The sequence below is a fragment of the Amblyomma maculatum genome, chromosome 1 (genome assembly GCF_055883805.1).
Source record: "Amblyomma maculatum isolate TAMU_Amacu chromosome 1, ASM5588380v1, whole genome shotgun sequence".
Taxonomy (NCBI): domain Eukaryota; kingdom Metazoa; phylum Arthropoda; class Arachnida; order Ixodida; family Ixodidae; genus Amblyomma; species Amblyomma maculatum.
In genome coordinates, this window is record NC_139344.1 from 138,831,973 (window position 1) to 138,845,992 (window position 14,020).

At 45.0% G+C, this 14,020-nt stretch overlaps 1 protein-coding gene across 2 annotated transcripts in view; it reads right to left on the reverse strand.

Annotated features, from left to right (window-relative positions):
- The window catches only part of LOC146204089 (solute carrier family 35 member H1), a 41,675-nt gene extending 27,711 nt beyond the window's left edge, over nucleotides 1–13,964 (reverse strand). The window contains exons 1-2 of one of the 2 annotated variants that reach the window (XM_084589089.1): nucleotides 13,438–13,964; nucleotides 3,771–3,985 (exon numbers count right to left, since the gene is read on the reverse strand). In XM_084589089.1, coding sequence (XP_084445215.1) covers nucleotides 3,771–3,985; nucleotides 13,438–13,665 — 443 coding nt within the window. In that variant the 5' untranslated portion in view covers nucleotides 13,666–13,964. The remainder of the gene's footprint in view (nucleotides 1–3,770; nucleotides 3,986–13,437) is intronic. The other variant, XM_084589088.1, reaches the window with a different exon arrangement.
- Between the last annotated feature and the right edge of the window lie 56 nt (nucleotides 13,965–14,020).

The following is a 14,020-nucleotide window of genomic DNA, read 5'->3' on the forward strand; positions in this document are numbered from 1 at the left end:
CATCTCAGCTTCAGCCAGGCACTCCTGACATCACGCAGCCCGCTTCCCGATCAATGCTTGGTCATATCACCTACCCACTACCACGTGCCGAAGACATGCCCGTGATTTTTTTCTGCTTACAACACTGATGACGAGTTTCCTGCAGAATGGGAGGCTGAACACTAGAGTTAATAAAAAGTACCATAACACCAGAGAACACAAAAACACAGCATTTGTGCTGCTTTTTTTTTTCTTTCATGACAAATCACACAGGCTAGAGAAAACAAATCTGTTTCACTGATAGCATTATCCATTCAAAATATAATTCCCCTCCCCCACAAAAAAAAAAAAAAAAATTGATTTCGCAACAACTTCCTGTAAACCCAATTCTCTACAGTTTGAAATATTACCATATTTGTGCCCCACCTTTTTTTTACCCACATGCTCAAAATCCATGGGCTTCTTGACTGTGGCTATGAGGCCCAAAGAAAAAAATACTGTGAACTATAGTGTTGTACTAGCTTCACATTGGTTTTATGTCCTAGGAATATAGGTAAACAGATAGAGGGAACTCTAGGTTAATATTGGTTACAGTGGGCTCCGTGGAATGCACTATGACCTTATTACATTTTGCAATTGCCGCATTTTATGTCTATTGAAGTGCAGCCTCCATGCTTAAGAGACACAAAACAGTGACCTGGCTTGGTCCAACGGCTCAACAGTTTATTCCAAGACCCTTTTCCCAAGCTCTTCAGCTCTTCATCCCAGAAGAGCCGAGTACCAGGCAGAGGAAAATCTTTTAGCGGTACATGGGGTCAAGCCCAGCACCTTCAGAATGTGAGGTGAATGCTCTATCCAAGCTTACAGCAAGCCACTGAGCTGATGCCCAAGTGACAGCTGACAGCCCTTAGCCCTCCCTATGGGCACAGCCACTCCAAGGCCCTCCTGGAAAAACCTCGTATGGCCAGGCCAACCCTGCTCACAACTGCACAGAGTATGCTGTCAAGAGCATCACTCTTTGGCTGATCTAGATAATTTCAACAGCCAGTAAATGTAGGTAGGAGCTTTCATTTACCAGATACAACAACAATGGTAATGAAATTCTCCCTGGAATAAAAAAAGATATATATATATATATATATATATATATATATATATATATATATATATTGTAGTGTGGTAATCTTCGTCTTCATAGCCACTGCCATGCATCGTGTGCTGGCGCGCTCGAGGATGAAGAAATTGGTTGCTGCCTTGCTGATTTGCCCGCCTGACGCTCCGCTGCAAGTTCCTCCTGAGCAGCTGAATCCGTCTGGGTTTACTGAATAAATATACCCCTACAATTGGTGCAGGTGCTGCTGGGTACGTTCCCATCCACCCTGGAACTCAGAAGCCGCACATTGCCCTCTGCTTCCACCATGCCGGACGAGACCACCTCGACATCGCCGCCCATACCAACCACGGCACTGTGTTCTGGCGTTCTACGGCAGCGTGATCCATGCCTCTTCAGTGGCATGGCCGACCAAGACGTCGACGACTGGTTGTCGGCTTATGAGCGTGTCAGCAGTTATAACAGATGGGACGACACTATCAAGCTAAGTAACGTTATCTTTTACCTGACCGACGTGGTGAACCTCTGGTTTCGCAACAATGAGGCAGACCTGCCATCTTGGTCTGCATTTAAGAAGAATTTTGCGGAAGTGTTCAGCGTCCTGCAGTTCGCAAGCTCCGAGCAGAACAACGCTTGTGTGAACGCACTCCGCATGCCAAAGAGTCATTCACAAGTTATACAGAAGACATCGTTGACCTGTGCAAACGTGTCGACCCACTAATGTCCGAAGCGGCTAAGATCGGAAACATCCTGAAAGGTATCTCCGGGGACGCGTGTCAGATGCTCTAGGTGAAAAATCCTGCCACCGTCAGTGACGTGATTAAGCTTTGCCAGAGCTACGACGAGCTTCGAAAGCAGCGCACTTTTACCCGGAGGTCCGGTATTAGAGACGACACCATCTCTACACTAGCACTGGGTGGTTCTACTTCATCAGAGGACAGCCCCTTGATTTAACAGATCAAAGTCTTCGTTTGCGAAGAGGTCGCCCGCCAGCTATCCCTGGTCCCTCAATTACAAGATACTGGTTGCCTTGTTCCTGACATGGCTCCATCTTTGGCGCCTATCATACGGCGTGTCGTGTAAGACCACATCGCTGATGTCCTTCCGCCCAGCCCCGTGCTCCCGCCCAGCCCTGTGCTGCCGCCCAGCCCTGCGCAGGCGCAAGTAACGGCACCATTGACGTACGCCCAAGTTACGGCCAAGCCGCTAATGCCAACCGCACCTGTTTCCTACCAGGCCGCCCCTTCCAACCATCCTTCGCCTTTGCCTGGGTCTGCATTCCATGTCCCTATTCCAAGGGTACGCCAACGCCCTACGGACCCTTGGCGTACCGCGGACAACCGGCCAATCTGCTACTCTTGCGGGCTGCCGGGCCATGTAGCACGTCTTTGCCGCCAACGCCTTCCACCTTCTTGCCCTGACCCCTGGAACTACTCGTACGACACCGACCAGTCCTCGCTGAGAAATCAACCCGGTTCAGACCTCGTTTCTCGGGACAATCAAGCGTATAACTCTCGCCAATCATCTTCCCCTCGTCGCCGTTCACCATCCCCGCTTCTCCGACGTTCTACCGGCGCTGTTGAGGGAAACTAACAGTCGCAGTTCCTGGGACAAGAACTGCGCTTGGTTTGAACTCTTCAAGTCCTCCGTCTTCTCCCGCTAACGTAATACAAGTGTTTGTCGATGGTGTCGCAATACTCACTCTTGTTGACACGGGCGCTGCCGTATCCGTCATCAGTGAATCTATTTGCCGTCGTCTTCGCAAGGTGACCACCGCACTGCCAGACTTTTCACTTCGCAGCGCATTCATTCCTCAGCAGCGTGCACGGCCCGTGTTCTCATCGAAGACATCTTATACATCATTGAGTTTATTGCACTGGCTCACTGCTCACACGACATCATCCTGGACTACGATTTCCTTTCCACTCATCGTGCCGTTATTGACTGCGCCCGCGCGGAAGTTGCCTTTTTTTCCTGTGTGTGATACTGTCTTGTGTGACGTCCCTACCCGGTCTGCAAAACTCCTTGTCGCCAATGACACAGACATTCCCCCATTTTCTGCTGCCCTCGTTCCACTCTCCTGTGAAAGTGTTACTACTTTGACTGTCTTCTTCACACCGTCCGATGCCGCTTCACGCCATCCGTGCCTCCTGCTTCCATTTGCTGTTCTCAAGTTCGAAGAAGGTCTTAGTGCAATGTATGTATCGAATGCCCCGGCTACTTTTGAGCGCCTGATGGACACTGTTCTTCGTGGACTCAAGTGACAGACCTGTCTTTGTTACGAGGACGAAGAAGTTGGTCGCTGCCTTGCTGATTCCCCACGCCTGCCGCTCCGCTGCGAGTTCCTCCTGAGCGGGCTGAATCCATCTGGGTCTACTAAATAAATACACACCTACAATATATATATATATATATATATATATATATATATATATATATATATATATATATATATATATATATATATATATAAACACACGCGTATGCACGCACGCACATACATACGCACACACACATAGAGAAAGAGACATATAGAGGCAGCATGCCAGAAATTCGAGATAAAAGAACATTTGCTCAGGACCACCGTGTTCAAGATGGCATAACTGACTGAAAACTGGTAATAATGCTGCCTCCCATGAGAATAACCATCAGTAGCCAGAGAATGAGTATCGACACTTACAGTGATACAGTGATAAACTCAAAGCTCCAGTTTGAGAAGCCAATGTCTAGAGCACTAGCCACTCCTGTGATGGCTAGCTGCTTGACGTAGACAGCCCAGCCAAGCAGTATCCGCGGCTTCCCGGTGTAAACCTGGTACACCAATCGCAGCATCCCCGACAGCACAAACTTCACCACCAGGTGGCAGATGACCACCGTAAGTGGGAACCGGAACTCCTGCATGCATAGCAAGATGGAGTGAGTTACAGCAGGCTACAAAGCAACAACATCTAGCGCTAGAACAGAACTACATAGTGGCAGTCATCATCAGTCATTGTCAAGAGCTCTTTAAAAGCAGTAAACATCCTGTAAACTGAAAGATTCAAAAACAGGCACTTACCCAAAGGTAATAGCTGACAGCTTTAAGAAATTTAAGCAATTTGGTACAGTACAGTCAGGGGTATAATACCTTGGTAAAAACAAGTCCTATTATAGTACTGACCAAACCAGATAAAATCGCAACATAAAGAATAACAAATTAATTCAGACCATCCAGTCAACTAGTTAGAAAATCGAAACTAGGGAATATCAAACCCACTTGACTACTGTACTCAAGGATGCGGGATCAAATCCTGGCTGCATTTTGATAGGAAGCGAAAAGCAAGGCAACCATTTACTATACGATGTCAGTGCACGTTAAAGAACCCCAGGTGGTCGAAATTTCCGCTGTCCTCCACTACAGCATCTCTCATCACCTGAGTCACTTCAGGACATTAAACCCCACAAACCAAACCAAACTACTAAACCGGAGTATACAGGTTTAAACCTCACCGCCGCGGCTGGATTTTTATGGAGGCGAAATGCAACGGCATCTGTGTGCCATGCGATGGCATTGCACATTAAAGATCTCCACGTGGCCAAAATTATTTTGTAGCCCTCCACTACCCCCCCCCCCCCCCCCAGCATCTCTTTCTCTCTTTTTTCACTCCCACCTCCTTCCTCCCTTTCCTTACTGTGCAGTTCAGGTGTCCATCGAGAAGTGTGGCAGTTACTGCACCTTTCCTTTCCTAGAAACCAATTTACATTTTATAGACAATACTAGTGAGGTTCCAATGGCAACAATGATGCTCGTAAATGTTCTCAAATGTTTACTAATGCACATGTTTAAAACTATCAGTCACTTCTCAATCAAAACTAAGAGCCTTTTAACCTACATAAGAATCTTGTATAAGTTGCAGGGACAGGTTTATAGAAATAGGATTTCAAATTTGTAGCGGAGAATAAACCAAACTATTTTGTAGCCAGGTATGCAGCGATATGAAAGAACTTCATCACATTTAATTACTATTCTTTTCTTACTCTATTTCATCTGTTTTCAATTTTGCAGTCAGTTCTATTTTACATACGAGTGGTAAATAAGGCCATAAGTTTGAGTAGAAGAAGGAGGGGGGAGGTGGATTACATGGTAGCCCTTGTTCATGCCTTTGTGGTTGAAGGAACATTATGGGACAAAACTGGTGCCGCCCTAACTTAGTATGTATAGTGAAGATGTGTGTGTGTGTGGGGGGGGAGCAATTACACCCTCCATAAGCTATATGGATAGCAAAGCATGCTATTTCTACAATGCAAAATGCCTGTGAACAATGAATTTCAGAAAAAACTGTACAACAGTTCAAATTCTTTTGGACCCACTTCAAAAGGCAGTGAAGCCTGTCAGAAACCACAGCTTTTGTACACAAAGGCACAGGGCAGTGCACTTCTAAGGTTAACACACATGGCTCCCATGTTGAATTATTACAAACTATCGAAGAGGCGCAGAACTGCCATTGGCTCAGCACCTTTTCCACTTTTGCAATAATGTGAATATCAATATATCATTCCTGTGAGATGCTCTGTGGAGCTGTAGCATAGCATTTTCACATACTCTATTGTGTTAGAAGTGCACTATGCTATACAGGATCGTCCGCTCCAATACCGGTTTCCACTGGGCGAACAGGAGCACTTCTAGCTGCACTAAAAGTGCTCTCGCGAGTTTCGACGCCTATCAGTGGTCGAACAGGAGCAGTAGCGTTGTGTTCTATTGGCAGAGGAGGCGCACTTTTGGGGTCCCGAGAGCAGGCGAGAGCAGTCCTCGGTGCTCTGTCGCCAGCGGCGGAGTATAAGGGGAACGGAGGAAGTCACATGACCTTTTTGACGTTACTTCTGATTATTCGCCCAGAGCCCGGGCAGGACGGTTGAGAAAAATGGTGGAAGACGACAGCCATCCCTTCCTCTATGACAGCCACGGAGGAAGTCCTTCCTCCATGACGACAGCGGTGACGTTCGGCCGGCGGATACGGGCAACGCGAGCGTGGGAAAAGTTTGATCACATGATGCCTGACGTCACGCGCTCCCCCTCGTTATGCTGCTATGCTGCTCTCCGAGCAGCGTGAATGTTCCGTTGGGGAGACGAGAATGTGCGTCCCCAGTGCTCTCGTGCGCTGCTCTGGCTGCTCGTTGCTCTTGCTCCTGTTCGCCCAATGGAAACCGGTATTAGTTTCAGCATGGTCACTGTCTTCAAAGTGCCACTTCCATGCAACGAAGCTGGGTGACAGGCAAAGCGAAGCACCGCTTCCAGGTCCCTCTGTGCTTGCATCACTCTGCTTTGATATATGGCTGCATTGGCAGCATTAGTATTTTGAAGACAGCGACCATGTTCAAACTAAGAGTAGATGACCCTGTATGTACCATACTAACCAAATCAAAACTGCTAAACTATTCTCTAATTATTTCTCCATGTCTCCAAACTGAAACTAATCTGCTAAACCTGTTTTCAGAAATTCCAGTTCTTAATAACACACCAACTCATCTGCTGAAGTCATACTGAGTAAACACAACATCATACAATTCCAACAACATACCAACAACAATTTCATAGACACCCTCTTCAACCGTTCCAATGTTCTAGCTCGCCTTAACCCTTTTCAACGATGTAGCCAAGACAGGATTCGTCCGGCATTCTGAACAGCTTGCAGTTCACAGCTGGGCCCTCTAGTTACCCACCTTTTCAATATTTACTTATCAAATGAATCAATCCCTTGGAATTGAAAGATTGCTTCAATAACCTCACTGCATAAAAGCTATAGGGCCACCAAATACAACATCCCATCCTACCAGCCTGTTTCCACAACATCGGTAGTTTATGACACAATGAAACACATCATAAAAAAGAACTCTAGAATGCCCCTACTTTTCTAGAGCGCCCCTACTTCCACAGTCCCCACCGGTAATGTTACCTTCCAGGCAGAAGTTACGAGATATTCCCTCACGGCTGCCATTCGCATATTTTGCACAAGACTTACCAGCTATATTCCTTGCAAACTCGAGTAGCTTGATCTCAGGAAGGCTTTTGACAGCTTTGACCTCAACATGCTGGCACTTGAACTTTAAATGTTGGACGTCTCTGGCTCCGTGTATGCCCGGCTGCTCGACTTAATCACAGCTCACTGCCAGTAAGCAGTCTTCAGAAATGTTAGCTCTTTTGCTTGCCCTGGGCGATATGGGGTATCACAGGACAGCGTTCTAAGGCTAAATACTTCAAAATATTCATCAGTGATATAACCCCTTCCTTTCCATTCAACCCCACTGCTATTTATGAATAACTTTACACTAATCCAATGAGTTACCTCCGGCCTGACAATGACCTCATTAGTTGCTAGTCCTTTTCAACAAACTCCTCCTGGCCAACACTGAACTCATTATCTGCTGGTCTTTTCAAGACAGACTCTCTCTCAAACCAAACAAAACTACCTTATTTCAGCCTGCGAACCTCCACACTTTATTTCTGTACAAAAGAGAGGTCAAATGCACATTCCGTAACTGCCTCCTCGGAGTCCCCAATAGCTTGACTTCTGGTGTCACATTCAAGTAATCTTTTCAAATGCAGGATGCCTGCTGGCATTCATATTTCAAGTTTTCAGAGGCACACGTCCTAATGTTTAGCCCCGGCTTGCTTCCAAGCTATTTGACAGGGCTCATAGAACATCTGGCAGTCCAAAGCTTGGGAGGATCAAGGAGGTGAGGTCCCTCTGCTGGCAGGAGATGATAGTCTCTAAGGATGTACAACGAGGGACACTGCAAGACCCAAAAGCAAACCCCTTGGGTTGAACACTTTTGATGGGGAACGTAGAGGCTGTTTCACCCTTAGATGGAAATTAAGTATGACCATTGCACTATGAGAACGACTGCTACCAAGATCGGGTGAGAATAGGCTGTACCAACTGTATGCGCAGAAAGAGCAGCTAGTCATGGTTGTGTACATTTACCGCCGAGTCTACTCGGCTGTTTGCGTCGGTGCTTTGCAAAGCGCGGCAGTCACATACTCCCAGTTTCTCTTTAGGTGTGAAACAGCCTGTACCATGACAAGTTTTACAGCACTTATCTCACATATTCTAGAGTACTTAAGTTTTATTTGGATTCCACAAAGAACACAACTATTCACTTCATTGAAGCTGATATAGCACTGAGCCGTATAGTCATGAAACACTGACTTTATTGTTCAGCACCTTCTTGACAAAAAACATGAACCAATGCACTCCTGCAAATGGCTGGTTAGGATCCTCTGCACCTGCAAAATCAAGACTCCCAGACACCCTTACGCTATGCAAATCTATGCTTCTGCTCACCTCCTCTCTACAGCGCACTCGTCTTGGTGGCCTCCAACATACGTTTGCACAGGCCTATTACCAGAGACTTATTTTTGACCTGGAAGCTTTTGCATGCCTCAGTCATCCGACCTATATAATCAGACCCTGCCTTCCTGTGCTTGTTTTCAAAACGTCTAGGCTCATCTTCACAGATGTAATGAATGGTAATTACACGTATATGCCTTTGTAAACCAATGGCGACTTTTTCCATGGCCTCTTTCTCAACCCCTTTCCCCTCCCCCCATCATCCCTACCACAAAGACAGTACAGGCATCCTGGCATGGCTGTAGTGTTTCTTTGCAGAAGCGTTACTCTCCAGTGTTAAAAGTGTTCATTCATGCATTCATCTAACTGCTCTACACTGTTTTAATGTCTTCCCCTCGAAGTTCTTGTGTCACAACGCCCAATGAAGGGGCCTGTAAATGAGCACTCATCATATGAGTTTATTGATGAAACTCTGTCAAAAGAGGCTGTCTCCTAATCTTGCACTGTGAAAACAGGCTATTGTTTCTCTTTGATATAAACACATTTTTCTTCATGCTTTTACAATGAAGCCGCAGAAAGGGCATTTTGTGACCAGGTAAACATGTACAAACAGTTTAGCATTGCCAGCGTGCAATAGATGTTTCTAAAAAAAGGAAGGAAAAGTAAACACCCCTCATTAGAAAGGAGTTGAGCCATGTTTCACTAAAAAAGGCTTTTAGTCAGATACAACTCCTCTCACATTCAGGAATGCGAAACAAAATGCCTTGGTGATGTAAAAATAGCTTTTCATTAAAGGTCTTTGCGTACCAAAACAAAAAACTGGTCATAGCACAAAATTACAAGCTCCAGAATTTTGTTACTTCAAATTTTTTACGTAGTAAAAAATTAAAAGCTAATTTCTCTGTGGTTTGTCAGACCTTTAACATCTCAAAGTGGCTTGGGCTATGAGGGATGCCAATAATGAAGGGCTTTGAATAATTTCAACCCCATAGGGTTCCCCTCCATCAAAATTACGAGAGCACTGTGGAGTCTACTGCAGAAATGTGAAAGCCTGAGCATTGCTGGTGCACCTTGTGCATCATGTTTGCTCTCATTATCATTATCAACTAAATGCATTGTCATTATCACTGCTAATGCCATCATTGTCATTATCAGTAATTTCAGCATCATTGTCATCGCTACTATCATCCTCACAATAGACAAGAAGAATTATGATGTGCATTTCATGACCCCGGGCGTGGCGCTGTTGGTTAAAGAGCTCGGCTTGTGATCCAAGGGATGGAGGTTCGAATCCCAGTGGAGACTGGATTTTTATTTTTCTGATGATGCTAGTTTCGGTTTCAGGTAATAGCGTCATTTGATTGAGAGCTATAGCGTGACCGAACAAATGCCGACAGTATGAGCCATTAAAAAGCCTTAAAAAGTGGCTGCCATAGCCAGTATCAAACTCAGGTCTCACAGCAAAGTAGTCAAGTGCCCTAGCCACAGAGCCACAATGGTGGAGTGAAAAACTCATTTAGTTTATCGTCACGATTGATTCCCAGGCTTTGTTACACCCTATGTCCAGCTAAAATTAACCCCTAGTCCTCAGTATTTGCCAGCTGTAAAGCAAATGACCAAGGTGGCAGTCAGATCTGTGACACACCGCAGGGTGTAAAAAATATCGGGCTCTGTACCCGCCGCCATTTGAAAACTGAACCTGACAGCATCTAATGTTAGAACTATATCAAATGAGGCTAGTCTAATAGTCCTGTTTGAGGAATTAGTGGGCATGAAATGGGACATCGCTGGACTTAGGTTAAGAGGTCAAATGACGTATATGCAGTGCTCAAGAGCAGGCACACACCATGCTAACACAGTTAAGTGGAGGAACAAAAACTTGGTGTAGCATTTCTGTTCAATAAAGATACAGCTGGCAACACAGAAGAATTGATGTATTCACATATAAATTCTTGCCATAGCTAGCACAGGACCAAGTCAATTGGATAGATATAGGAGAGGCCCTTATCATGCAGTGGGCATGGTCAGGCTGTTGATGATGATTTATGACAGGCATCAAAGTATAGAAAGAGGTCAGCGAATACATCTAATTAGGATAAGCAATGACAGCACGAGAGTGAAATAACTAGTAGAATAAGAATGAGGTGAAGTACATCTGGCAGGTACATATTCTCAGATCATAAATGGCAGTGGACCAGTATCCCTCAAGTGAAAAGTATATACATATAAAGTATTTACTCACTTATGGGGCAGCAACGTGGAGGCTAACAAAAAGGATTGAACTTATTCTGAGGACAACAGAGCGAGCTACGCAAGAAAAAATGATATGTGTAATGTTACAGACATACAGAAAACAGCATGGATGAGAAAACTAACATGAGTTAAAGACATCCTAGTTCATACTGAAAAGAAATGGACACCGGCAAGGGATGTAATGCAAATGCATGACTAGTGGTCTTTATGGGTAACGGACTGGATCCCAAGAGAAGAAAAGCATAGCAGGGGGCGAGTGAAAGTCCAGTGGGCAGATGAAAAGAAATGAGCATCGGCAGGGCATGTAATGTGAATGCAAGATAACTGGTAGCTTTTAAGGTTAACGGACTGGATTCCAAGCAAAGAAAAGCATAGCAGGAGTGACAGAAAGTCAGGTGGGCAGATCAGAGCAAGAAGTTTGTAGTTATAGATAGGTGACTACAGAAAGCATATGTTAAGGGGTTGATAATAGGTAGGGATGTGGGAGAGATCTTTGTCTTGCAGGATCAACACATGTAACACATAGGCTGATGGTGGTCCTGCTATTTAACACATAATTCACACGTCCCTCTTTGGCTTCAAGTTCTACCATCACAATAAGATTTTATAACAAAACTCACTTTAAACCTTGGCAAAACAAATTTGATGTTTTTACCTAGAAGACAGAGAGTGCCTTGGCTGTGTGGCACAATATTAATGTAGCAAAGGTAACTTCCTTTATGTCAGAGTGAGCCGGATGTCCTAATAAAACAAAATACACACGTTCAGCTCGAAATAGGACTGCAGCCACAGCTGCCATTGACATAGCTGACTCGAAACCTCATCTCTCATATGATCTCAGAACTAGAGCTCTAAAGCTCAAAAATGTGAAACTGGCGAGCGGGCATGAGAAAATTTAGAAACGATATCTTGTGAAAACGTGACAAACATTTTAACAAAGCTTGAAGTGATATGTAAGATGTGATTGTAATGCGATAGCATTAAAGGCCTGTTCTTCAAAAATCCAGCATCAATTTTCTATGGAATTGAAGAGTGCAAACAGTAGACAATCAACAAAGAAGACAAGGACAGGCATCGATGTTAGCGTTGTGATGAAAGAAAATCACGGGCACGGCTTTGGTAGGCGGTAGTTGGCAGATGACATGGCCAAGCTCTGATTAGTCGATGGGTTAATTGTGGGGTGTAACGATACCACATGCTGTCACAAAGTTGGGAGCATGGAATAGGAATTAACCTTTCTGGCCTCTTTGATGTCGAGTCAAGCATGGTACTCTGAGGCCATGCAGGCACTTTTGTATGGCATGGTTAATGGCTTTATATCTATGTCGGGTGGTCGCTTACGATAGGCAGCTGAATAATGTGGTGGCTTGGACTGTATGCTGATAAGAATGTGTGAGGCATTAGAAGCACAAGTTAAGGGATTGGCAATTAAGTGAGCAGAAATCGCATGTATGAGTACGGGGGATTGTAAGGGGGGCCACAAATGGGAGCTATTAACGCTACCATGTCATAACCTTGAAGCCGGAGCTTAAGTGTCCCCCAATTATTTATTATTTCTGCCCAAATTTTGATAAAATGTATTTCAGACGTTAAATGGCAAATAAGAAAACCGACAACTACACTGGGTAGTTTGCGAACTGTAGTTTCAGTCTAGCATGCAGAAGTCATCAGACGGAAAAGATGAAAGGAACGTCATAATACTACCACTACATAGGGAATTGGCAGCCTTCGCATGAAAGAGCAGATGTTCCATTATTTAAAGTAAGTTAGCATAAAGCTATGCCATGAGAACTTAGCAGCAGTTCTGAATATCCCCAAGATCCTCAGTTAGTACCTCGGTTTAATGGACAAATAAATCTCATTTTCTCTGGAGCTGTTAAAAGCAGAAGAACGGTCGTTTTTGGCCATACGGTTGAAACACGATGAACAGCAGCATACAATTTCATTATATATACTTAAAGCATATGTTTTCAGTCAAACAGGTTAGTCTTTTTTTATGTTGGATACCTAACATAAAATGCATGAAAACACAACAGGAACAAGAAAACAATGCAGTAATAGTGAAACACCAGATCATTCACGCAGTGAACTAAAAATCAATTACGCTTTGCGATCCGCTTGGTTTATGATTCGTTGCGTTCACTGTAACTAAGCTAGGTAATCCGTCCACTGCAAACGGATTATGATTTTGTTTTTTAAATGTCTGCAAGCTCAAGAATTGGCAACAACCTTAACACATTAAGCGTTCGCCAGAAACATGTATTTTCACTTGAGTGCCACGACAGCTAACCTCACTGCCGTGCCGCCGCCAGGGCACTTCTGCAGCCAGGTACTGAAGTCGGCTGTCTCCCGATCATGCGCTCAGTCGAAACAATTTCAATTTTCCCCGCAATATTTTTCAACTGATACTGCACTCGCACAACCTTAGCTTTTAGCCCAGAATAAAACGCAACCAGTGACATCGCACGATTCGCTCATACAACTTCGACTAGTACGCAGCAAACAGGTGTTAACCGGCGCGTCACAAGAAATTGAGCCCCATAAAGCTGCCTTGGCACTCTTGCCGCAAGAAACATTTATGCAATTTCGTTGTACTAGCACTACAAACAAATTCTGCAAAGTAAGATTAATTACACAAACATGCGAGAAAAGTAAAAGGCAACAGTATCAGCTGTTACAGCTCACCACCAAACCTCTCTATGAGATCACACAACTGAAATAACTGCGAGCGAGCTTGCTGCACGAATCGGGTGGCATGAAGCATACCTTGATAAACCATTTCTGGTAGAAGGTTATTCCGATGGAGAAGCAGTAGTACAGCAACACAAGGCCAACTGTCCGCAAGGCGATTGCAGAGTAGCGCAGTGCGTGCATCCTATACCTGGCAGGTTGCAAGGAATGGTTCGTGGCACCATGCAGGCGTTGGTAGCTGCCAAAACAGCCGTAACGCTTCGCTCCGTCGTTGGACTCCACATTGCAAGCGGACGCTGACATCTCACGTGGCTGACACTGCCTCTTCGGTCCCTACGCGCCGACCCCGCGGACGTGAGACGCGATGGCACGAACTTGACAGCAGTACGCCGCACACGCGCGACATGAGGGAAAGCGTCAATAAATTTCGTACCCACAGCGACGCTGTCGTTCCTACCCACTGCAATGCAAGATAACCACAAGCCCGATCCCGTTTTGAAACCACGGCCAGCGTCGAAAGCGAAGAACAGGCGGACGCGCACGTTCTTTCTTTCTGTCTTTTTTTTTTTTTTCTTTTTTTTTTTTGTTATCCGCAACACGGTAATCCGCAAACTGCAATATCAACCAAGCACGAGCAAAAACAAATGCGAGAAACATG